General features: G+C 42.7%; 1 protein-coding gene across 1 annotated transcript; it reads right to left on the bottom strand.

The window, feature by feature from the left end:
- On the bottom strand, positions 1-27,310 carry SULT4A1 (sulfotransferase family 4A member 1). The gene is made up of 7 exons (XM_027730178.2): positions 27,049-27,310; positions 11,068-11,198; positions 10,001-10,081; positions 9,765-9,891; positions 6,748-6,842; positions 5,148-5,286; positions 1-1,699 (listed from the first exon to the last, which is right to left on the bottom strand). Exons 1-7 carry the CDS (start codon positions 27,215-27,217, stop codon positions 1,587-1,589), a joined length of 855 nt encoding a protein of 284 aa, XP_027585979.1. The 5' UTR covers positions 27,218-27,310; the 3' UTR covers positions 1-1,586.

Consider the following 27,310-nt stretch of genomic DNA (forward strand, 5'->3'; position numbering starts at 1 on the left):
GCATGGAACACATCTTTTATTCAGTAAGCAAGCAAGCACAGAAGTATAATGTGTAGTGCTTAATATTCATACAGTACTAAAAATATAAAAATAGAAATAAAATTTCACTGAAAGCATTTTCACTCACAAATATACAAGGAAAAGTGCTGTCAAGCCACATCATGCTACACCACTTGCCAGTTGCTGAACTGGCAGTTTCCCAACAGAACTGAAACACTAAAAGCTAGTCCTTTCCTCACGGTTTTCTGGTGAGCCTGAACATTTGACTAGCAAAAACGGGCCTCCTGCAGCTGAGAACCTAAAAAGCATGGATGTCATTACATAATGGAACAAATAAAATAATTTGGGAGATTCTATAGTGATAGTAGCCTGCTTCAGGCCGTTTGAGTACCTGTCGTGGAGATCGAAAAGATACAGAAAGAAACTTGAATCCTGATTATAATCCAGACCAGTCATGGCTAACAATTCCTGGAACTGTGTTCTGCACGGATATTTGTGCAATACTCCCACCTGCTGGCACATCCACCAACTCTCTTCCTTGGATGCTGCGGTTCCCTCTGCCTGCTTTACACTGGCACGGAGATTCACCTTCCCCTTAGGGCTGGTGGAGTCCAGGAGCACCAGCCATAAACACAGCTAAGTGCCCTCACCTTCTAGTGGAACCAGAGGCTACCCAGCACCTCAGCTTCTCTCTTCCAGCAGGAGAAATTCTCTGCTCCTAATGGGAGAAATCCAGATCTACGCAGGAAAGCGATACGGGTCAGAGACTGATCCTTCAAGAAAGCCCCTGCACCAGATGCCTTGATGTTAAGCCCAGTTTTGTGGGACTGAACTAGACTTGAGGGCTTAAGGATCTTCTGTTTGCTGACCCTCACGGTGGAGCTGAACTGCTCAGCTGTGAGCTGCCATCCATGAAAGCAGGGGTGGGTTCTGGGATCAGGCTGACAGGCACAGCTGCACAACACAACAAGCCCTGTCCTGCAGAATATGCCAGTGCACAGAAAACCTACTCAGATCACACAGATAAGGGTGTGCAGAACCTAATGTGAACCCCACTTGGATCAGTTCCTATTTTGGGATGGGATTTATTTATACTTGCTATACCTGCTATAAAAATAAATGTGACGATTAACCCCTGAGATCGTTCTAACAGAATATTTTGGCCTGTTACTTGTTTCCCTCAGAAATCATTATTATTTTTTTTTTATTTGGTCTATGGACATTTATTTAGGTTCTAGTGACAAGCTTTTATAAAACACATTAAATAATCAATGTGGGGCTGAAAAGGTGTACATTCTAGTTGCATATATGGTACATACCTTATACGTATATAATACATTCCGTAACAGCTGAATGTTCTAGTATTGCCTGGGAAGTTCTTGCATGTGGACACAGGATTTAAATACCAGAAGATAAACAGCTGCTTAGGATCAAAGATAAATTGTATCTGATATGGTTTACTTGGATTGGTTTTTTCTTTCTTTAAATTTTATTACACATAATAGCTACAGTAGTTTGTCCAGCAGGTAATAAACGAATGCATAAAGCACTTTTAGCTATATCTGGATATCACAGGCATGCATTTTTTATAAATAAAAATCGAATGTGAGGTCACATTTTCCCATCTTCTGTTTATAAACTAAATCAAATTTCTCATTCATTGAAACAGTGAAGATGTCTTTCCATAGCCCAACTCGTCCTGAAACACAGAGAAGGAACACAAGTCAGAGAGTGGATGTAACAGGACCCTGAATATCTACAGTCTAATTGTGCACCAAGTATCATCTGGGAGATTCTAATCAGTCTCGGCCTTGGCTTTCATTGAAAGCTTAATGAGACCAAAGGCTGTTCATTGTCTTACCCAATTATCCTGCTACAACCCTTTAAATAAATACCATACCCCTCATCATCTGCACCAGCCCAGCATTATACAGGAATAACTCAGTTCTGTGTGAGACTTTAGCCTTAATCAGAAACAAACACAGAGTTGGGGCTGAGTATTCATTTAAAGGTGGATTTCTGGTTTCAGTGCAAACTGTGCCTGTTGAATAATTCCAACAGCTAATAATACATTTCTAAATCACTGTGCCTCCAGCACACACTGGTTAGGGAAGTATCCAAAAGGTACACAGAATGTGGAGTATTAAGCTGATTACTGAAGTGTGGTATTTTCATTGCTAATTTCTATTATTTTGTGTCTAGAGGTAAGTTCAACAGATGAATTTACATTCCTCCATATGGAGAGGTTTGTTTGTTAAATATCAGTGCCTAGTTCCTATCTGTGAAAGACAACAAGTGCCACACACCAAGTCTGTGCCACTTAAATTTTAATTTTGAACAACAGGAAGCTTTGGGTGGATGCAACGTGGACACTGAACTCCTTCCTTGCACAAAGTATTTATCCACTCTGCTGGACCCAAACAGTAACATAACCAGGTGACACTCCTGACCCCTCAACAACTGTTCCAGTGCAGTCCAAAATTTAGTTAACTCAAAGTCAGCCAGGGTTACGTATGGCTGAATAAGCCCCCGTGGAGTAACCGGACTGAGAGGCCCAATTCTTGTCTCATTTATGTTGGATATAAAGACAAAATCCAGGCTTGTTCGACTGGAATAAATGAAAGGAGAATTGGGACTGTGCTACCAGAGAGTTTAATCATAACAGCAAGAACAAAGCTACATGCAGGGAGCTTAATTATGCACTTGATGCATAAGAAGAATACCCATTTAATTCAATTACCATTGCTTTTATGCAGCAACTTTATAATTGAGTCCAGAGACAAAACATCTACATATTACATGTTAACATGACATGTGGCAAGGGCTGTTTTATGAAACCAGGACTTTTCTATAACTCCTGTAGGTATGATAATATCCTGGTTTTGTTTCAGGATCCAAAGATCAAAATAACCTGAAACTGCAAATGCTATTTACTGTTTTCACCAAATTTCTCCTGTATTTAAAAAAAAGAAAAATATTAAGAAAACGCTTGCAAGCATAGACATCTCATTCTGACTTAAATTTTGCTCTGGCAACTATAACTGCATAAAGTACAGCATGAAAAACGAAACTTCAAACAATTATAACAATAAAATACTTTCTTCCTCTGCTGGGTAAAAAAACACCTTTTATTTCTGAATCTCCCTAACAACACGTAAGGACAAATGACAAGTTTTACAAAGGACACACACAGTGGATTATTTGCAACATCTTTTGGTTTGGTTTGGTTTTTTTTACCATATGAAGTGATAGCTTGTCAAAAAGTCACCCACCTGGTTTCTGATTTGAACCATGCAACTGCGTAAATTAGGATGTGATAAGAGTCAAATACAAGTAACATATCTAATCACTGCTCTGCTTTCACAGCAGTTCAGGGTTATCTTCAGAGTAAAGATCAATGTGCTAAAAGAAAAAAAAATATGAAGAACTAAAATAAAGCAAAATAATAAAGTAAATGTAACTAATGACAAATTAAAAATATCTGAAACAAATTACAATAAGCTGTCATGTTATTGCCACCATTCTTTGTCACAGAAACAAACAGAGAGGGAACAAAGCACTGCTAATGAAGCTACATTCTGAAGTAACAAAATATTGTAAAAGCCAGAGACAGCAAAGAAAAGAAATTCAAAATAAGGATATTTTTACTGAAAAGCACACAGTGAACAAATGACAAAATATCACATTAACTGCTGTAGCTCCCTTCCTCCTCTATGGCAAAATGAAGCCCCCTCAGATAAAAGCAGGGAGGTGTGAGGAATGGCTTTTGTCCAAGTATGGCACTGGGAAATGTTTGTGCCAAAACACAAAAGGGACGAGTTACTCTGACAAAGAGTCTGAGCTGAGTAACTGGTGAAGGACTCCACAAGAAAGACACAAAGGTAGGACAGAATCCCAGAGAACCTGCTTTCATGGGAAAGCAAACTTGCCCTCAGACAAACCTGAGTGTTGGTAAAATTACAATTTGGCTTTTGTAAGGTGTGTGATTTCAGTGGGTGTTTAACAGATCTCCACAGTGTGAATGAAATGCACGATAAAGGCATAAATAACTGGCTAATGCAGGATCAGCAGTCAAGAGGGGCTGAGGATACTTGATATTTTTTATGAGAGTTTTGAAAATAAGCATAAAAATGACAGCTGATAAGACCTGCAGGTCACACGAAGGTTGGCTGAGGGAGGTGGTGTGGAAATGGTTCCTACAGGCAGAAATCTGAGAGCAAAGCCCCGGGTAAGGGATAATAACCTGGACATTAATTCCTCTGAAAGACTTTGTGGTCAGGATAGACACATGGTGTCTGCTGCTGATGCAAAAAGTGCTAACATGGCTATGGGTGGACAAAGAAGGGAGAGTTCCAAATAAAACTGGGTTAAACTAGTGTATGAAGTGATTTTATGTTTGGACAAGGCAGATGTGAGGCTGACATAGGAACTGACCATCTTGATCTTATTCCCTCATTTCTAAAAAAAAAGCTCTTGAGCGCTATAAAACAACCTACAGAAAATAATTAGAGGGAGCCTAAGTTCACTCTTTCATGCTTCTCAAAGACAACTGAGGAAGGACTTGATTTCTTGACACTGTCAAAGGCCAGATGTATCAACAGATCAAATGGCACCTTCAGGTTCCCAAAGAAAGGTCTCACCAGAATGAACACCTGGAAGCTGAACACACCTTAAACAGCTGAGGGAGGCACTGAAAAGGAAAACCTCGTAAGGGAAGGGAATCTACAGCTCCTGGTGATTTTAGAAACTAAAATTAGGAATATCTGCTATTCTAGAAAACCTGATATACTTAAAAAACAAGGGTTTAGGCCAGAATAAACGTCATGGAATTGCATGGGCTTTGGCATGGCAAAGGTCAGAAGGAGCAGTGCATATTCACATCACAGTGTGAATATACACTGTTAACCTTGGATTTTTTCACCCTTTTCAGTCACTCCCACCTCACTTTATTTCAAACCAAACTAACCCCCAAGTTGCACCCAGAGGCAGTTACCTCCCACCATTTTCACAGCAATATTTACAGCATCATTTCTATCATTTACAGCAACATTTCACCAACATCTTAACCCACCCTGGAGGTCACTAAGTTGTGCAGTTGCTTCTTGCAACTTCTCCAGGGAGGGTTTTACTGTGGGTTTCGAACATACCCCTGCCAACAGGAAGAGCTTCTGCGTTACAGCACTGGTCAATGAGCTGATGGCAGTGTTCCACCATGGATTCCAGCTGGGCTTTGTCATAGGAAACTCCTAAGAACCTCACCAGCTGCTCAACCATCGTTGCAAGGTCCTGTAAGAGAATGTTTAAACCCCAGTTTACTTAAAATATTTTAAATTTTTTTTTTTCCTCAGTGAGTTTAAATATTTCAAAGTGAGTTTTATCCCGACAAGCGTGAAAAACACGAGTGCAGAAGTTGCAGAAACAGCACTGCCTCGAAATTTTTGCCACCTTCACATTTGCTGGAAACAAACACATTCCAAGGAATGAGGGTGAAACAGGTTGGCAGAGACCACAGCCTTCAAATGTGGAACTTCTTCAAATATCAGAATGGGGAATTCAAAGTACCTGCGACGCTTTCCACTTCAGAGAACCACACCCTTAACTGATCACTTTGGAATTCCAAAGTGCTTTCTGGAGGAATTACAAGCTACTCTGATTTTGATCTTGGTAAAATAAATGATCACAAAGGTTAGAACATCCCTTCTTTCACTGCCAGCTTCTGGGGCTGCACTCATGTAGATGGAAAGGATCTAGTGGGGTGGCCTCTGAGAATTAATTTGCATTAATCAGTCATTCATTTGCACCTCTAGAATTCCAGGGTTCCTTAGTATGAGTAAGACCTCTGGAGCTGCAAGGACAAAACAGTAATATTTATCAGGAAGCAGAAAGACACCAGCTTCCAGCAGCATCCAGCAGTGAGCACAGCCAGGAATATACAATCATTAAAAACCATGGGTTTGAAATAATTCCGACTAAACTTTACATACTCTGATTTTATTAGTTTATTTATTTATTTCAGCACCCCACTCCATCAGAAGTATAATTTACCCAGCCTTCTGGAGTTCTGCCCTGACTTTGCCTCTTTACAGTGTGGGTTTTCCCCACATTTGCATTAGTTTTCCAGCCAAATAAACATCTTGAAATACTTTCGTTAATCCTCAAAAATATCACACTGCAATAAACATCTTGAAATGTTAATCCTCAAAAATATCACACTGCAATAAGAAATGGAAATCAACGTTCTGTGTGGTATTTCCACTAGATTTCTGATTAAATTGGATTTATTAGCCAGCACACTGTAAGGACCCAATAATTATGTTCACCTTATGCTACATGATCACATCTAATTGTTTTCAACAGTTTCACACAAAGCAGTAAGAACAAAATAATCTGAATAAACGCCAAATATACAGGAAAAAAATACAGATTATATAATTTTTTTTCCCCCACTTATACAGCACATACAGCAAGACATTTCTTCTAATGAATGCTCAGGGCTGAGTGTAGCAAGTGCTGAACAGTTTCACTTCACTGCCTTCTCTGCAAGTAGTTTGGTGCCTGTGGGTGAGTCAGACTCCTGACTAAATTAATATGTATATGAAGAAGCTACTGAATGCCAGTGCTTTAAAAATGGCATCAGACTTAGAGAGTCCCAATTATGGACAGAAGAAGAAGATTTTGTGCTTTATATATTTTAAACACTGGGGTGCTAAATGTAATTAAAATATCATTTTGCTACATCTAACCTACCTTGTGCATATCTTCATACTTGAGAAAAAGTACATTGGCATCCATGTGATGTTCCCAAAACTCTTGCACGTGTTCAAACCACGACCCATATCCTACTACAAAGACATTATAATTGGCATGAGGAAAATTAACACTTTTGTTATTAGGAATTTTCAAAAAGGAAAAAAAAAAAGAAACAAAAGGAGAAAAATAAATCAACCGGAGTGGTTCAGAGCAGTGTCTAGTTTTGACCCATTGCCATGTACAGCAAGGAACTTCATTTAAGAAGAGTTTTTCTATCAGTTTGGAATTTTCAAAAGCACTGACTTAGCGTGAGGATAAAACATTCAGCTGCAAACGCCACCATATTTCGTGATGAACCTCCTGGAGCTCAGTATTAATAACAGAAATTGAGCCAAAATAAAGATTACACAGATAGCCTTGCAGAAGGCAAAATTCCAGTGGCTCCAAGCTGCATGAATTCCTGCCATGAACATATCCCACTGTAGCTTCCTTCACTGGTAACCTTGACACAGCACTCATGGCAAGTTCCACAGGGCATCCACTAATTGCTAACAACCACTTGGACTTTCTTACACAAGCACTGAGGATACAGACCCATAAAAACGCTTTGTAATCACTCCCAAAAACACAGGATGCACTGACAGAATTATTTATCACTACATGTTCTGACCCTCTACTACAGCCTGGGACTTATTCTCCTCTACTGTCGTTTTCTGAACACTTCCACACAACTTCTGTAGAACAGTTTTATTTACAGTGTTACTGGTTCTCTCAGTTACACAATAAATTCAGATTACTGATGCCCATGAGGTGCTGAGTGCTCCCCAAAATCTGGGAGGGCTCCTGCTCCCAGCACTGCTGAGGTTACTGGAAGCCTTGACCTTCACCCCAACATTTTACCAACATTCTTTTTTCCACTTCTCTGATTAACTCCACACTTGCACTGATTTGAGCCAATTTTTGTGTGCCTTCCAGAGGTTCAGTCACTGGTGGTTGGTACTTACAACCTAGAGAATGCCTTTGTTGCCAATATTATTAGAAAGACAACCCATTCTACGTATTTCTTTGTTACCAGTGATAAATTCCTGCAAAGCACCTCATATAATCAAGGCAGAAGTTAAGCAAATATGATAAGCAGTCTTTCACACTCTTTCCAAGTATTTTTTTTTTGGTCAATTTTATCTTTTCAGCAGATAGAAAAAAACATTAAAAAAACCCCCCAACTTCTTAGACTTGTATTTTCAAGTCACTTTTTTCTCTTTTAAAAAGAATTGTTTAACTCTGGTCACTGGAACACTGGTGTGTTGACTTCACGTGTGAATTTATTAACTGGAAGAACAAAAATGGAATTTTTCCAGTGCCTTCATAAAAATTGAAAATGAGTCAGCTGATAAAAATTCTTTCCCTAGGAAACTGAACCTCTTTGCCCATTCAAAGTGTTCCAGTTACCAGAATTCTGCTGCATTGCTTCCACGAGATGCAAACATTTAGTTAAATGCTAAATTTACTGTATTACCAGCACTCCATTTGCACAATCATGGCCACAGAACATGCTGTGATGTTTTATTGGCTCTGGGAGGTTGTGACAAATCAGCTGCTACAGGATGAAGGTATAAATAACTCCTGGGATTCTTACATGCAAAAGAGCACCCAACCTTTCCTCTGTCTTAGAAGACCTTATGTCTCTGGTCTAGAAGTTCCTGATCATGGGCTACAGGGAATCATTGCATTTTTAGGGATTGTAAAGGAAAAAAATGAAGGTGGGCTGGAATGGGAGGAGAGCATTAATCCTCCCTTGCAGGAGAAAGGTTTTTAAGGCCTGTAAATACCCTCCAGGCTTGACTTTTTTCTCCCCTTTACTATTATAAAGCTCCTTCAGCATTAACTCCTCCAAACTCCAGGCTGAAGAACAGTTTGCTGCTCTGGACCTGGAGGAGACCCTGCTCTCAGTGCACAGGGTGAATTCTTAGTGTCACATGAAGAAGGTTTTGTAGAGAAATAAAAGGAAGTAGAATTTTTGTCATTGCCCCACTTTCCAGCTGGGAAATCCACTGGCAAAAAGCCAAAGCTCTACCCAAGGCAGTGCAGCCTGAGTGGGACCACAGTGCACTGAGTAAACTTTACAGGGAGTTCTTGTAAAGCAGGTTGTTGTATTCTCCCCACAGAGCTGCATTTTTCAGAATTCTCCCCACAGAGCTGCATTTTTCAGAATTCTCCCCACAGAGCTGCATTTTTCAGAATTCTCCCCACAGAGCTGCATTTTTCCAGAATTCTCCCCACAGAGCTGCATTTTTCCAGAATTCTCCCCACAGAGCTGCATTTTTCCAGAATTCTCCCCACAGAGCAGCATTTTTCCAGAATTCTCCCCACAGAGCTGCATTTTTCAGAATTCTCCCCACAGAGCTGCATTTTTCAGAATTCTCCCCACAGAGCTGCATTTTTCAGAATTCTCCCCACAGAGCTGCATTTTTCAGGCAGTAGCAGCCTGCATCCACCTCCTTACAGGGTCTCACTTGAGCTCACTGATGCACTCCACATCAGTCTTGTGCAAATCAGGAATTTCTGTGTGTTAACTGGTGTCTTGCAAGGGACAAAAACCTTGAGTTTCTGCACGAAATTTAAATATTAAAGGAATTACCAGAGAAATAACTCCCGAACTCGAGGAACAGAGAGACTCCAGAGAAGCAGTGAGGTAGAACTGAAATCAAGTGGTGTTGGGAGTATTCACCATTTTTCACAAGGTACCTGGTGCCTTGCAACCTGAATTTTAGAAGAGCAGACCAGAGTTCTGCCTGACCTAAGTGGAACACTGCTGAGCCCCTGGGGTCAAACACTGCAAGGTAATTATTTACAAAAGGCATGGCCATGGTTTGCATGGACAAATCTAAAGTCCCTGTGAGGCAACCTCCTTGCTGTATATGCAAAACAAATGCACCTTTATCCAGTTCACTTCTGTACTCGCAGAAGGAACGCAGAGATGAAAAGAAATGTGTGCAGAGAGAACAGCTCCTTACACTTGTCATTCATAAACCTCCTGCAGAACTCCTGGAACGTTCCCCTGTAGCTCATGGTCCTTAGGGAGCGGTGGAACTGGTAATAAGACACCACCAGGTCTTTGGGGTTGCGAGCCATGTATATGACCTGTGATTTAGGGGGGAAAAAAAAAAAGACCTTATTGAGTGATTTTTTTTTTTTCCCCAAAGCACTTAAACAATAGAGTTAAACCAACAGGATTTAATTTAATTTTCACCTTTGAGTTGCCGTTGTGGAGGTCTGAAGGCAAGAACCGGTATGGCAGGTGGCTTTTTATGAGGCGAGGAGATGTCAGCTCCTGAAATAAAGCAGAGGGAACAGTTCCTCACTGAGCACCAATGTGGCACATCTGCCCTGAACTGTCACACTTGAAGCCCTTTACTCCACTGAGTCCCATTCACAAATTCACTCCTGCAATTAATAAAAGAGTCTGGGACTAGAAATTAGGTCAGGGAGATACACCTGGTTTTTAAACATAAAAAAGCTGGATAACATGTTAGGGTTTTTGTTGTTTGGGGTTTTCGTTGTTTGGGGTTTTTAATCCCCTTTGTTTTCAAAGTGCTTCCATTTGTAGCACCTTCTCAGAAACAATATAAAATAGTTGAAGATTCTTGGTGTCAAACCTTGTTTCCAGTGATGCTTCCACTAAAATCCCTTGAAAACTACTGGAAGTTCTGAAAACACTACTCCTAACTTCTTCAAGATGTTTCCCTTGCAGTTTATTTCATCCTCAGAATTGGGCCCAAAAGTTTATCTGAGTATGTGAATGTGTTTCAAACAGAATATTCTTAATAATGTGGAAGTCATTTCACGCAGGATATTCCAAACTCTTCAAATTACACCCACAGAGTCTGTAGAGATCCAGGATTTGTGGATCTAAAGATTTAGATGTATAAATTTGGAGCAGTGGGAATACAAATCCATAGATCTCCGTGTTTGTAGTTCCTCTTTCACAAATTCAGGGAAGGAATCAAAGCAAACTGGCCTCCTTTGGGCAGCTTCTGTTTTTACATAAGCAAGAGAGGCCTGGAACTTCTATTCAGAAAACCCAGTGCCAAGATACTTAGGACACGAAGAAACACCTAAAGCATTAAACAGAGTACAATAAAGCTGAATAAAAGCAATTTTAAAACAACCTAATAATGCTCTGAATCATTCCAAAAAACTGAGCGAGTCCAGCGATGAAAAGGACAAGGACACAGGATGAAATGAAGTGATAAAAGATGGAATAGAGGAAAACAGATACCCAAATGCTGAAAGGCTTTTCTTTGCAATAAATTGTACCTTGATGATGTCCAGACCAGGCTGAGGGTACTCTAGGACTGGAAGTTGTTCATCTATATTCATTAGTCCAATCTCATCTGGATCAGCTCCCTGACTCACTAGATAAACCACTTCCTGCAGCAACCCTGTGCCTGCACGAAGCAAACAATGGGAGAGAACAGATTGTATTACAGTTCTTATCAAAACAGAACCACGGGAAGGGAGACCTAAACAGGGAAATAATAGTAACTCTTGTCCTCAGCAGTCAGCCGTGAGCTAGGTCTGTAACTACTGTTTCAACATAGGATGTCAGCTCAATAAAATTTAAGGACATTTCTGTCTCCAAACCGTTTAACCTGGGAATTGGAAAGCGTTTAACAAAAAATTGTTTCCCCCCCTGTAAATGTTACCAAGGCAACATACTATTATTTCCATTTTAGAAATTGGAAAAAAAAAACAAACAAACAAAAAGAAAAGAGGTAAACTGAGGTCATCCAAGCTCACAAAATGCATTAGTGGCTGCACTGAGACAGTGTCCTTTCTTCTAAATTGTAGGTAATGCCTCTGTTATGCAATGATTTGAGAGTCTATTTATGCCCCCACGTTATGGACTGGATAAACCACTGAAAGCATCAATAGTGAGTCAGCCATAAGCCTCAGAGGCCCCAGTTACATCTCCCTCCCCAGTCTGAGGGCATTTACAAAGCAACCATCAGATATTCTGGCCTTAATGACTGCACTCTGGAAAATTAATAGCTACTCCAGCAGGAAGTTTGGACAGGGAAACTCTTTCAAATGGCTTTACCTTCAGGCAGGGAGGAAACCCCCAACACAACAAAGGTATAGAGTTACTTGGCAGAGGTTTATGCAGAGAAAGGCACAAGCTCTTGGTGAGGTGGAGGAACAGAGCAGGGAGAGATCACAAAGAAAACTAGAGTATCGTTGTTCTGATCTTTTTTAATCTGACACAGAAACAGTTAAATGAGGCTGATGGTTAGGGTGAGCACAGCCTGGATACCATGTGAAACAGCACATGCCTCCAAGAATTGCTTTGGAGAGTAGGCACTTTAAAATTCCTCCGTTACCTGACTGATTGGTGGGTAAATTAAAAAGGTTTGGGGGGAGGGGAATAAAAAGACACTTCTACATTATCATCACCCACAGAGACTGTCACAGCCTTAATACACTCTTGCCCCTGAGGCTGTTCACTCTGCATTTTTAAGTTCAAGCATATATTTTATACATTAAAATTAACATTCATACAGTTCTTCAGTATGGGTCCTGGTGACTCTGAATGAGCACAACCCTTGTTCTCATTAAATATTTCTTCTGACAGGAGACACCCTGGTTCTCCATAATTTATTTCTGTATTTCCAATACCACCTGCAAAGAAAAACGCTATTACAGCAACCCTGCTCCAAGAAAGGAAAAGAAATGGTTGTGTGGGGCCAAGCAACACCACCAGGACTTTATTTTTTTTCATTGCTCAGTTGCTGTCCAGGTAAAAAGCAGCCATGTCCACATCACCTAGTTCTGCTCAACCTTACTGCTAGCAGATCCATGGAGCACAGCAGAGATGGGAAATGACATCTTTTCCCATGCAAAGTGGGCCTTTGGAAGCTCAAAAGTCTTCACCTGAATGAGTTTCCACCAAAAACAATGACACATTGGAAGAGTAATGCTGGGCACCCAAGGCAGCAAAATAAAAATCTCCATCCCCTCTATGTTCTTTAAAACAGTGTTTAAATCTGATTCTTTGTATTAATCAGCATGCACATATACAAATTCCCATGGCATGTTTGTAGAGCTGCACATATTCCAGCATCCTATTACAATTCACACAGCAAAGAGAATTTCTGCAATATTTCTTCTACAAAGGGGAGGACTGACAGTTTAGAATCCTGGCCATCCAGCAGGTTAGAATTTCTCCTCCCTACACTGATCCTGATTTCTCTCCCCCTTGAACTCTGTGCTAGTTCTCACTTTTGCCACTCACTGTATTAGCCTGACTTTTTTCCACATTAGCACTTGAGTTACTCTGCTTAGGACTTCCAGGGTCCCAATAAAAATGAAAACTAGAGAATTAACTTTTGAGGGAACCATTATTTTTTTTTTTAACTTGTCGTCCTTAATCAACAATCACTTATCACACACAAACATTCCAAGACCTCATCTTCTTATTAAAACATCACATGCTTATTAAAAAAAAAAAAAAAGCTAAAAGCCTTTATACATATAATTACATATGTATGACCTCCTCACATTTGACCCAATTGACTTAGTGATCTCTGAAGATGTGCAAGAACCACAGTTTTATGGCTGGAAGGTAAATTGCTGAGACTGAGATTTTCAATGTGAATAAACTCCAGTAATCCCAGTCTATCACAAAACCTGGCCTGATCTAAATGCCACAGAAATTTTCTCAGTAAAAGGGAAAATTATGATACTTGTTGGACAGAAGAAGAAGGTTGAGGAAGCTATAGAAAAAGATGCAGAGCTTCTCTTTATACTCTCAAGATTTCTGGGTTTTCCTGGAGAAAACAGATCTTGTGCATCTCCAGTATATTCCACTGTTCTCCCCCTGTGTTGCTGAACACATGGACATGTACACCTCACTTGGGATGGCACAGGAGAGTAAGCAGTCCCTGACAAACAGGATTCATCTGTCAGCCTTTGGACACGAGGCACCAGATGCAACATGGATAAGTCCCCAGAAATTCTACCCTTCCTTCTCCCACCTGCAGCAGATCCATATTTCATCCTGGAGGAAAGAACTGCTGACCCTCCAAGGTCATACTGCCAAAACAGACGTAGGATTCATTTCCATCTATCCAATTCCAATTAAAATTGAGCCAGTCAGCATCTGAGGGACTCCAGTACCTGAGAAACGCTCTCCCCTGACAAGCTCTTCTGTTATGTCAATAAAACACCCTGGGAGAAAACAGAGTGTTCCAGTTTATCACACACTGTCTGGGAAGAGAGGGGATGGGAAACGGCTGGGATGAGCTACTGCCAGAATCTGCAGGGATTTAGGAGATCCTTTTAAATTATCTGTGAACCTGCATTTCTACTTGGCATGACAGCAGGGTGAAAGTGTTCCAGTTGGGATGCACTGTCCTTTCCCTGCGATACCTTCCCTGTGACACCTGCCTACTGACACACAAAAATCAGGACTCATTAAAATTCCTTTTGCACCTCTGATGGCTGGGAACTCTTCCTTTGTCCCCTCCTCGTGGCCAAAGCCTCAGCAGCAACAGCAAAGTCAGTTCATGGCCACGCTGCCTCTGCTTCTGCAGGAGCTGCTGCAGCAGCAACCAGACAGCACAGCAGGGCAGCCAAAATTTGGAAACACTGCAGCCATTCCTTCCTGCTCCTCTGCATTAGGTGTCTCTCAGTGTCAAACTCAGCCACTCTAGGAGGGAGAAATATTCTCTAGTGCAGCTGTTCTTTGCCTCCTCTCAGTGTTTTCTGGCCACTGGCCTTTATGGTCCCATAAAGCCACTGAACATCACAGATTTCTTCAAAGTGAAGTGGCAGATATAAAACCATAAGATTTCCTGTGAAATTTTGCTTCCCCACATCATTTCTTTCACTTTCTCCTCTCCTATCATCTAAGATGGGATAAACCTGCAGCCCAAGGATGCCAAGGCCTTTGGTATATTCCTTCCACTCACCCCTTGTTTGCAAACCACATGGAAAAATAAACTAAATACAAATATTAGTATTAACAACCTCACAATCCCAATTAGCTGTACTTTGATCTGCTGTTATTTGATCAAGTTGCAGCTAATACAACGCAACAGATCCATTATGACTCATAATTTTTTTATAGCACTGGTAGATGCAAGAGCTCATTAAAAATGAGGGCTGCTAAAGCTGTCAGATTGGTCTGGCAAGGGCTGTACAGCAAAACCCCGCATTTTTGTTTTAATTCCCTGCAAACTCCTTCCCCCCTCACTAATTTAAGTGTAAATCTGCAGGGAAGCATGACAGATTCATCTTCACACTACAAGAGTGGAGGGAAAAATCAGATTTTTCCATGAGAAGACAACCATTTCCAAACCACAAAAATACCCCCTCTTGAGGGCTGTATGTTGAAGTTCTCCTACATGTTCAAATTCCACCTGGCTTAAGAATAGGGATTTTCATTAAAAATGAGGGTTTTAAAAATAAAAGTAACGTATACACCTTGATGCCATATTTTCTGATTCTTCTGTTCCCAAATAAGACTTGGGATTCAGAAGAAAGACTGAAATTGTGATGTTATATTGACGTTATTTTTGTCTGACAGTTAGATATGTATTAGAGGGCCCAATTTTCCGAAATCCTCTTAGATTGATGTCCCTTTTTACATGGCTTAAATGCCCCTCAGTCAATAGTGACCTGTCAAGGGAATCTGTGGTACATGAGGAAACTGAATCCAGATCTTCCAAAAGTCAAGGCAACAACCTAAGACTGGATCTAAAACAGGCATTAAATGCACAGTTTATAGCAACATTCTGTAAGCTCAGTCTTAGATTTTTAGACTTATTAACCAGTTTATTTTTCTACTTTCAGTTACCAGCTTTGAAACCAAAACCAACAGGCTACATTCTGCTTGTCTTTCACCAGAGTCACATCAGAGGGTGCAGACATGGGTCCATTAATTCTCTGTTGTGTTCTGCCAGAGGCAGGTGTTTTGCCAGAGGCTACAAACAGCAAACTAGGAGAACTATTTAGGGGTAAAAATCTACTTTCTGTTTGGTAAAAATGCTGTCACTGAAGTGTTTACACACATGTATTATCCACAGAATTAGTGCTATGTATAACAGAGCATCCTAAAGCACTGCTGTAATGAGCTGGCTACAAAGCAGTGCTATTTTTGGCTGATGCATTAGTACTGGCTTTTAAAAAATGGCCTGAGTCCTAATTCCCCCTTACATTAGCACGATAACTGCTCAGTAGAGGACAGGATGAAAAGTGCAGACTTGACCACAGTGCATCTCCATGCTGGGGCATCTCCACTTCCACAGGGCAAGGCAGGAGATGAGGATTTTCCACACCTAACACCAGCCTGGAGGAAAACACCTCCTGACACCTGGGATCCTGAAACTGGAGCAACACCAGTAAATAAAGCACACCAGGCCCTGCCCTCTGGGAGGGTTTGTGGGACAGCCAAACCCACATCCCCAGAGATGATTCCCAAAAGAGGACGGCTCCATCCATCGCTTCCTGGGAACAGCCCCGGGCTCCAGCTGTGTCCCACACCATGCTGGGGGGAGCACGCTGCCTGTGGAAGTGCAAAACTGTCAGGGAATGTGCTCCCAGGAAACAGCGGGGATGACAGCTTGACAGAGCCTCTGCCTAGACTTTACCAGTGGATTGTCTACGTTTCCTACTTTATATTTTATAAAAGCACGAGGAAAAATAGCTCAAGAGTCACAAACTCCCTAACCACTGCATCTAACCCACGGCTGCCCCAACCTGCCCCAGCAGACAGAGGTCCAAAAGGCAGCTGGCTCCTCTTGTAGAGGGCAGATGAGGCAAAAAGTGTTCCTTTTCTATCCTTGTTAACAAGCCAGAACATCCTCACATGCTCTGCAGCAAGGGCCATGTAAGTACTGCACAAACAGCCCCAAGAACTGGGAGTCAGATCCACAGACTGCTCAAGATCTAGGTATTAAAAACAACAACAAGCCACAAGTTTTTCCTTCTGATTGAAGAGTCATGACTTGTGTCTCCATGATTTCATCACATCCAGGCCAGACTTTGTCACAGGTCCTTCCCAGGCAGCTGCTATTGGTTGATAACTGACACCTCATGTCATCAGATATTCCAAGGGAAAAGTACTTTTCTCTTTAAGCTTTGGCTGGGCTGTCCATGTCTATGGATGCTCACCAGGTGTCATCACTACTGGAGTAACTTCACACAAACTGCTCCAATTCACTCCAAATTAGATCAGCCAAATTAGCTCGAGGTGTTTCTATTTTGGGCATCAGCTCACCTCGCAAATTTTGCCTGGGAAAAACTAGAATCCATCCACACAAAATCCTCTGCAGGTTGTCTTTCTAAGACAAACAGGAGGCTGAGGACACCAACACCGATGCTTTTAAAGGAGGACATCTACCCATACCCTTAAATTAATTCTCTTTCAGTTTCTACTCACCAGTGAAACACGGTCCCATGGTATAGGAGAGCACAACACCTGTCATGCTAAAACAAAAAATGTCATGTATAACATGCAGGAACATAAAAAGAACAGATTTCTGCTTGTTCCCTTACCAACTATCTCAGAGAATGACATCTCTTCTCACCCTTCCCACACCTATTCAAGACTGATCAGGTCTAAAGGCAACCCAGTACATTAAGTTGTTGCCTTCTTTGCCCAGGCTCAATGGAACACCCTCATAACCCAATTCCCAGACCATGCCTTTCATGACAGTAGTGCAAGCACATAGGATCATACCAAAGGGTTGGCCAATAGGACAGTACTCCACAGGGGAAGAGGGTTTTTATTTGTTAATATATGCTACAGGGCAGATTCTGTCTCAAACATCTAAAATTACCTGGCAAACTTCGCCCACGTAAACTGGTGCCTCCTCACAGCAATGGGCAAAAGCTGCATTAGCAAACTTTCATGTCTCACCTCCTCTGCAGAGTACACACACAAGAAAGTACATGCCCTCATGCCAGCCTTACCTCATTGTGCCCTGCCCTCCTCCATCCCCTGGCAGCCCCATTCTCCCAACTTGGCAGAGCCCACATCAAACAGCACACCTAAACTGCACCAAACACCACCCCAGCAGGAGCTCACAGTCTCCAGCACAATGTCTCCCCACTGTGCCTAATTCTCCTTCATTTTCAAACACCATACCAAGGACAGCAACACGGAAAAGAACTTTGCTGCAATGCCAAGTCTTTAAAAATCACTCTCAAGGACTTCATTGTGCAGAAAAGGACTGCACGGTTGCCCTTAGCACCACTGATTTCCAGGACAACTATATCACTTCTGTTCTCCAGAGTCAGAATATGGTCTGTGGGTAAACACAGCTCTGCTGATTGACAAAGGATCAGAAATCAGGAGACAACAGGGCATCTCTATTAGAAACTTGTGTTGAGGTAGCTCTCATCCCTTTTGCTGTGAACATGCTCCCCTCCCCATTATATATATATATATATATATATATATATAAAATTACCCCTATTTCACAAGATGTCTGTCACTGTTCAAATGCAATTCTTGCAATTCTCTGCCTCAGTTTCAAACCCTTCCAGGAAAATTGTTAGACAAAACCTGCCTACACATTAATATGCATTTGCATATATTAGGTGGTTAAATCTCAAGAAGGCAGCACACCAACAGTATAATGTGAAACAACTGCAGGTAAGAGTTATACAAAAAAAAAAAAAAAAAAGGCAGCACATTTGCTTCATAATTTCCAGAATTATCATTTAATTTCTACACAACCTGTTCAGTCAGCTATTGCTTGTCTCAGGTCAGGGAGTAAAGCATTTTGCCTCACACAGAATCCCCCTCAAATTATAGCTGCACTGAGCAAAACCACTGCCCACAAGGTACCTACACCCCCAGTCATATTCAGCACAGTCATTCCCTCTGTCTGATGGACTGCAGTTTTAAGCAAACTATGACCATTTCCATTGCTGCTCTTCAGAATTAGAAATGAAAATAGATCTAACTGGGAGCATAAAAGGGGATCAGCCGATCTATATCACCATGGGTTTACATTATTGCAGCAAAATCATTGACGAGACCACATTCTTTCTGAGAGAAAGCACTGGTGGCCCTGACATTGATCACTATTAATGTGCACTTCAGCTGTACCTGTCCAGAGCAATCCAACTGCAGCAATGCCTGGAGCTGTTCTGTGCTCCTCTGGCAACCCTGAGCAGCATAAACAGGCTTTGAACTGGAGGTTAACCTGTGGTTATGATTGCCTTGCACCAACAGGTGGGCAAGAAGGCCAAGGACATCTTGACCTGGATCAGGAATAGTGTGGCAGCAGGACCAGGGCAGGGATTGTCCCCCCGTGCTGGGCACTGCTGAGGTCACACCTCAAATCCTGGGGTCAGTTTTGGGCCCTTCACTACAAGAAAGACATTGAGGGGCTGGAGTGAGTCCAGAGAAGGGAACAGAGCTGGGGAAGGGTCTGGAGCACAAGTCCCATGAGGAGCAGCTGAGGGACTCTAGGGGGGCTCAGCCTGGAGAAAAGGAGGCTCAGGAGGGACCTTCTCACTCTCTGCAACTCCCTGGCAGGAAGGTGGAGGTCAGACTCTCATGCCATGTCTCAAGAGACAGGATGAGAGGAAATGGCCTCAGGGAAGGTCCAGATTAGATATTAGAAAATAATTTTTCACTGGAAGAGTGGTCAGGTGCTGGAATAAGCTGCCCAGGTGGGTGGTGGAGTCACTGTCTCTGGAAGTGTTCAAGAAGCATCTGAGGGGTGATTATGGTTCAGGGGTGATCATGGTTGGTGGGTGGACTTGACCTTGGAGGCTCTTCCAACTCTGGTGACCCTGTGGTTCTGTCACACTGGTCCTGTCACAGGACCCTGCTGAGCAGCCCGTGAGGTGACAGGTCTGGACTGCTCCACGTACAGCCTGTGGTGCCTTCTGGAACCACTTCTCATCCCACCTGCGTCACACTCAGCTCATTTTGCTGCTGTGGAGGGATTTATTACTCATGCAGTGGATGCAGGGAAGGGCTAATTTAGCACCACTGTCTGTATCCCATATGGTGATCTAATGTCACTGCACATCATCTAGAACTCGCAGCCCTATAAAGGATGATGGCCTTCACATCCTGGTGGGTAAAAGCTGATGAAATTAGCTTTCATTTTTTAATTTGCAGATTGATTTTGGCATTTAGTGACAAAAACCCCTCCTCAGTTGTTCCTCCAGCACCCTTCCTTTAAATTTTTACCCTTCACTAGCTCAGCAGCGCTCTGACTTAACCTCTCCTACCCACCTACACCTCCAGGACATGCATCCTTCCTGATGTTCCTCAGTACCCCTTCACAGCAGCTCCCCTACCCCCTACAGCCCCATTTGGCTGAGACATTGGAATGATGGACCATTTCCTCTGCGTGTCTGCCACACACATCTCTTGCTTCTGAATCTGCAATATATTACAGGATTAACACAGGACATAAATAGATTATTTCTTTTGTCAGAGCCTGTGAAAGACTTTTGTTTATAGAACCATGACTATTTCAGCTCTGGTGCTCCACCTTCCTGGACTCTCCAAGGTGTTGCAGCACCTCTGATTAAGGTCAAAGTGTTGAGACAGTGTGTGTTTCATGTTATTAATCCCCTGTTCATTGCTCCCTCCCACTGAGGGAGGCATTATTGTGTGCTCAGTTTTAATACCCAGACGCTTAATTCAATTTCAGAGCTGTAATTTGCTGGTTTCTCTACAAAAAATATTGATGAGAGGTGACATCTTTGTCCAAGGGAGTTGCTTTTCACTATATATATATAGAGATATATAGATATAGATATATACGAAAAATTCTGATAGAGAAGAAATACAGCCACCTGCCTCCAGTGGAAAATGCAGGCAAGAAGATGATATGACTTACCCAAGGTCACAGAATCTGTAGCCACAAAGTCCAGTCACATGCCCAGTGTACCAAACCTCACGTCACTTCTAAAACAACACAAGGGGTAGTTCCTTCCCCTCAGCACAGGGTGTATGAATCCCTAATGCACCCAACAAGAGAACATCTTCATTTAATAAGACTCCATAATAAGAATTAAAAAAATATTCAAGCATTTTGCTTCCTTTCATTAATGCCTTCCCTGTGACAAACGAACACTAACCTGAAATGAGAACCCCTGGCTGTTGGGTTTGGCTGATTTACATCATTTTCTAATTCTTTAGTCTTTGAGGTCATTATCATTTAATCCAGTCAGCAGTGATTTCACATGTCCAGAATACACTTTCTACCCAGAGCAAAGCCTTTTTTCTCCTCCCCCCCCCCCAACCTGTTTACAAAAAAAGCAAGTTCTGGAGTTTTGCACTACTTAACAGCAGGGAAGCAATTATGCTACATTTGCAAGAGACCCAGCAAAACCCACGAGGTAGCTGGAGAATTCTTCCTCTTCTGAACCATTTGTTCTGTCTCTAGTAACATCTCTCCTCTGGTTTGACAAAAAGCTCATGAGAGAAACGCTGCCAGCTAGATAATGAAAATCAGTTTCCCTTAACAACAGATTTTTTCCTCTCCACCTTGATTTCCTGTTAAAGGCACATAAGGACCTATTCAACCCTACCTGCATTGAAATCAAGTCAAATGCATCAGTGGCAAACTTTACATTGTCTTCAATTACTTCATATTTGATAGCTTTATTTATAATGTCTTTGCCTAGCAATAGGTAAGACTGAGTCAATACCTGAAGGTATTTTGAGCTATATATGAATAAAACAAAAGACAGACCCATTTCAAAAGGACTTTCAAAGGACAGGAACCCAGTGGCTCTAATTCCAGGAAATATTTATCCACAGATGTTGCTTTCAGCACTTGAATGGAGTGAGTTTAAGCCATATTTACTCTCCTAAATGGTGGAAGGAACATGACTTCAAGCATGAAATCAGGTTCAAATATGGACCCTGTACACCAGCCCCTAAATGGACAGCTCACAAAACATATCTCCATCACAATGCAATTTTCTGATCCCTTTCTGTTTGAAGAAAAATTCCATCCTTTCTGCTATGAGAACTGATGCACATTCATGCAGCATCAAAACAGAACAACATCTGAGCTTTATAAATTGCTTAAAGAAACCAAATAACTGTGCTGCTACTGTAAAAGAGAAAAAGTTAAATACTATATTCTGATTTTAAGGAGATTAAGTTGTTCATCCCTGTTCATGAGACTAACAGGTTTCCTATCATTCCATAGGGGAGGGTGTGCATAATACTCTCTCAAAAACCAGAGGTGGAAGGAAAAGAATCCCAAACATATCTTGTGTAAAAATGTCCTGATTTTTAAGCCAACCTCATGATTTCTTGAGGCATGCCTCTGGGCCAGTAATATTTGCATTAATTCTTTAAATGAAAATGGTTTAAGCTCGAGGCACCAAAATCCTGCAGAGAGAACAGGACTATAAATCCAGCATAGCAGAATCTGCCTCTTTTGCAACTGCAAAACTCTTGTTACAAAATAATACCGACAAAAGGCCATGTGCAGCCACCTAATCTCAGTCAAGCAATAATACTCTTTACATTGAGTAATAAGAGTTTACTGTGAAGCACAAGGACACCAATCTTACCTGTAAATATAACCCCACTGCTAAGAGATTTTTATGGTCTGGGGGAAACAGGAAGGGTAAAATTGCACAAAGACTGCCAAAATCCTGCTTTGTTTTACTCAACTGGTACATTTTCTTTATAATGTGTTTCTTAAATCAAGATTTTGCCAGTGTGTTTTTATAGCATGGTCCCACAGCTAGGACTGATTGGAAGGGGAAGGAACAAGAGGCCAGAGATAATAAATCCTTAAACCAACCTCATAGGCACATCCCTGGTGTTTCAAGCCTCCCTTTGCCTGAAGTGTATTAACTTGTGTGATCAATAAATATTTTAGGTATTGATGAGCTGAAGTCTATCAATTTTAGTGGGGAATCAGACAAAGAAGAAAGCTGGGGTTTACACTGTACCCTCTGCATCTGGTTCACAGCCCAGCAGTTGTCACTGTCATGTCAGTGGATCAAATAACTTTTTCCTCATAATAGAAGAAAACCCTGGGGCACATAAATGCCCCAGGCTTGGAAGGATTAACAGGGATTACAGTAAAGGGAAATGGAAGAATTCAGACAGAGCCCCTGTCAGGTAGCAGAGGAAAGAGGAAGAACAGAGCTCCTCCATCAGCCAAAGGGACTGGTGAGCCAGCAAGTGTTGGATTCAGGAGTGGCAGGAATAAAAGGAGGATAAAAGAGTGGTATGCATGGAGAGGGAGAGGCTCACAGAACAGGGGCAGCCAGGGAACACACAGTGCATGCAAGGCACTTCACTGACAGAGGCAATGAGAGGCACAACCTTTTGCACACACAGAATCTTTTAAACAAACAAGGGACAACTCCAACTAACTTTTTCCGTGGTTCATTTCACGTAACACCACAGGTAGGTGGGAAAGAACTTGAAAGAGGAGAATTCTGTCAATGTACACACACAAAAGCTGCCCTTGAACTCATCTGCAAATTCCCTGCTGGCACTTCATTAAGCCAAAGGCCTGGAGTCAGCCATCCTGTTCCCCACCAGCCAATGGGCAGTTAAAAGAATCCAGTTCTGTGAGGAAAATTGAAAATCTATGAAAAATGACACCAGACAGGTAAAGGTCACACGCAACACTTGCTCTTTTGACCCACTGTCTGGCACCAAATGCAAGTTCTTATGAACTGCTGGACTTGAAGCTGATATTTGCCCAACAACTGACGTCTTCCCACACAGAACTCCATGAAATTACTTGGCAAAATAACCAACACGGGGGAGGGAGCTTCATTATTAATGCAAATAGCTCGCTTTCTCCAATTACCAGTTTTTCAAAAGGCGTTAATTTGTGGGCTTTGACCCAAGAATGCAAAGCACATGTTCATTCAGAACACATGCAAGATGGTGTTAAGAGAGCTGCTGTTACACCACGTGTGAGCAAAGCAAATGGACAGATCAGGTACAGTCAGGGCTGGCATCATAAGACACAACAAAACACTGAGTGAACCTGAACTCAATCCTACATCTACTTTAGGGACTGATTTAATTCCACTAAAATCATTGCCCTTAACACAGACAGCTAATCCAAGTCTTAGCATGGTGACTGAGGGAATACCCTGAAAGAATCTGCTTATTCATTAATTCTGCAGTTTAAGTTCACAGAGGAGAATTTTAATTTTCAAGTAGGGTGCAAAGAAAAGTCCCCAGTCTGGGAGGGTTCAAGGCAAGTTGTGACAGAGGCACAGTGTTTGCTGTGAGCAGTGCATCTGTATCTTATTTGTGAAGCAATCTGTTGTGTGAGCTCCACTTACTTAATTCTATAGACAACAGCATTCTGCTTTACATTTGCTCCTGTGAATCTCAGCCTGTCCATCCTGCACTACAAAGCTGCACAAAACATGAAGCTTTTAACTCAGTTCTGCAACATCAATAGCACACCTGATTTCAAATTATGCATCGTGATAAAAAGGTTTTCTATGATTAGAGCATAAGCCAAGTATGCACCTTCACATATTTACATGTCTGGGTGAATCTCTGGGTTTTAGGCAAAAGCTTCTCCCAGTCCAGCAGCTCCCAAAAGCTGTTACCATTGACTGGACACAGGTGTTAAGAATAATTAAAGATATAAGGAGTATCATTATTCAGCCATCCTTCAGTGGAAATCACATTAAAGCAGAGCCATTTTCCATTAGGCTTATTACATTATTCCCAGTAAGGCCACTGATATATTTGATTTTCCACCATTATTGGACGAGCTTTTTCCTGGATCAGTCCCAATTTACCAGTAACTCTAACTATTTCCAACCACTACCTCGATTTCCTATCCTAAAATCCTGCTGTCAAAAATATTCCTGGAATATTGTTCAATTGCAATTTATTAACAGAACCTAGGTAAGTGGTCCCAACCATGTCTTACCTCCAAATATTACCAGAATAAGCCGAAGCATTTAATCCCAAATAATTGCATTTTAGGCATTAAATCTGTTTTGTAAACCTACTTTTTTTTTTCATTACAGCAACATTATGACAATTCTGATTAGATCCAGTACACAGAAAAAGTCTTTGTCACAAGAAGATGAAGTTGTAGTTATGGGAGTGCAGAGGTGCTTGGAGTTCTGGATTTAAAGCCTGGCTTTGCTGGAGACTTCCTGCATGACCTTGGCTAAATCAATCCCAGGGCAGCCCAATTCCTACTGATGTGCCTGCTCCCAGTCAGCAGACCCTCGATAATTCATTCAGGAGCCCTAAATAAGCTGTAAAGCCACACAGGATCAGCTGACAAGTTCCAAGGGTCTTAAAAGACTTCGGGCTACAGAAAGGTGGAGCTTGAAGACATTATTATTGTCTAGAACCCATTTCCCACAACAAGGCCATCAGATTACTCACCACCCAGGTATTCTCTTTCCTGGCAAGTGAAACACTGTGGCACCTATTTTGACCCCAAGGCTGTTCCCCCAGCTCCTCCCACAACACTGTACCTTCAATTTTGGTGCCTCAGTTCTAAATCTTTTTTCCTTCTCCCAGTGACTGTCAGTAAATCCTCTTGTCCCACTGCCACTAACTTTCTAAGTGGACAGCTCCCTCTCACTGGCCTCAGCTGGGGCCACAAGAGACCTCATATTCTGTTGCTATATTCACAAAACAGCAAATTAAATACGACTATGCAAGCTGGCTTCCCACAGCCAAGTGTCTAGCCATCAAAATTAAGCTACTGCCAGATGTATTAATGATATTGTGGCTGGGTGCTGGACACACGTTAGCTGAGGATATTCAACAACATGCCAATATGAAGTTGAGGTGCAATACTAACACAGGAACATTGTAAACACGATTCTCAAAACTGGAATCTTAAAATGGAAATAATTAAATACTGTTCGTGATGCATGCTACAAATTTTTAAGGACAATTTAAAAGAACAATTAAAATGTAGCTGTCTATTCTAATCCTCGTATTTTGGGGGCCATCCATCTACAAACTATCCCTTATCTAATGGATTATCTATCAAGCTCTTGCCAGTCTTCAACAGCATCATGAGTAATGAAATACCAAAAAATATAACTAGAAATACTTGAAACTGTTGGAGAAATGATAACATGATAGATGCTACATCCCAGGAAATGTGCCTGCTCGAAGCAGCAGCACACCAAGAAATTGAAAAGCATTAGCCATTCATACAACAAACAGTGAAGCAACTCAGAAACCTACAGTACTGAAAACATCGTTTCACAAGGGCATTTACAGAACTCACATCTGTTATCTCCAGTGGACTTTGAATTTTCTAGAAAGAGATCATCTTATTGTCAGGGAAAAAAAGTCACTCAAGAATGCACTTAATAATAAAGAGTTTATCTGATTTTATCAGGTGGGGTAGAAGGCTCCCATATTGTCTGTCTCTTTGCAGGCAGCACTACATCCATGTTAATTCTCTGCAAACATTTCTGCTTGGAAACAGGGAGGATAAGAAGTCAAGGAATATGACATTAAAAGCAGACACACGAATGGTATAAAACAGCCAAAGGAGGTGCCTACTGGAGCAACACGCACTTATACTGCAAACGGGGGGTGTTTCTGGTGATTCAGACAGTGCAGCACGGATGCACTTGGAGCACATGTTCTCCCAGAACGGTCTGGGCGGCCGCCTCGGGAGCGCAGGACGGAGGGAAGGCTGGGCAGCAGACGGCAAACCGCGCCAGAACCCGGGATTTATTCCTAAGACCTTCCTGCCGCTCCACATTCCCCTCTCCCCGAGCAGCATCTTCATCCTCCAGGGGTTCGGCAAGAGGGCACCGGGACCACCCAGGCGGGGACCACCAGCTTGGCACTGGTGTGTGCCTGAGCTCCGGGGGTCCCCCACTTGGTCCCTGGCTCCCCCTCCGGCACCGGGATCGGCCGTCCCTCAACTCTGCGGAGCTGCGGAGGCCGCAGGGCATCATCCCCGAGCGCAGGACATCATCCCCCGGGCAAAGGGGCATCATCCCCCCTCTGCAGGACATCATCCCACGGCAAAAGGGCAGCATCCCCCCTCTGCAGGGCGTCAGCCCCCGGGCGAAGGGGCATCATCCCCCGGGCGGCGAACGGGCTCAGGCCTCGCCCCGACATCCCGCGGGGGCCGCGGAGCATCTCCCGCATCCCCCGCTCCCGGCGCCGCGGAGCATCTCCCGCATCCCCCGCTCCCGGCGCCGCGGAGCATCTCCCGCATCCCCGCTCCCGGCGCCGGCTGCGCCGCGGGAAGGGAGAGGCGGCGGAGGAGGAGCCGCCCCAGCGGCCGGGGCAGCCCCCGCCCGCCCGCCTACCTGATTTGGGGTAGGTGACAATCCAGACGTCGCTGTCCCTCACCGGGAAATTGGCGATCTCCTCCATCTTCCCGCGGCAGAAGGGCGGCAGCCGCACCCCATTGTACTCGAAGTACTTGCTCTCGAACTCGCAGGGCGTGCTCGGGGTCTCGGCCTCGCTCTCCGCCATCCTCGTCCCTGCGGCCGCGGGGGAGGCCGAGGAGCGGGGGCCGCGGGCGCTCCGGCGGGAGGGAGGGAGGGAAGGAAGGGAAGGGGAGGGGAG

Source organism: Pipra filicauda, unplaced genomic scaffold (assembly GCF_003945595.2).
Source record: "Pipra filicauda isolate LSUMZ 115617 unplaced genomic scaffold, ASM394559v2 scaffold292_size926685_pilon, whole genome shotgun sequence".
In the NCBI taxonomy this organism is placed as follows: domain Eukaryota; kingdom Metazoa; phylum Chordata; class Aves; order Passeriformes; family Pipridae; genus Pipra; species Pipra filicauda.

Bases quoted from the DNA above. Each gene is read 5' to 3' on its own strand.
- SULT4A1 (XM_027730178.2), bottom strand. From the start codon at position 27,217: ATGGCGGAGAGCGAGGCCGAGACCCCGAGCACGCCCTGCGAGTTCGAG. The intron at 6,843-9,764 runs GTAAGGAGCTGT...ATGTCTTTGTAG, and splicing joins GAGGTTTATGAATGACAAGT to TAGGATATGGGTCGTGGTTT. The intron at 1,700-5,147 runs GTATGTTCGAAA...TCTGTGTTTCAG, and splicing joins AGCTCTTCCTGTTGGCAGGG to GACGAGTTGGGCTATGGAAA.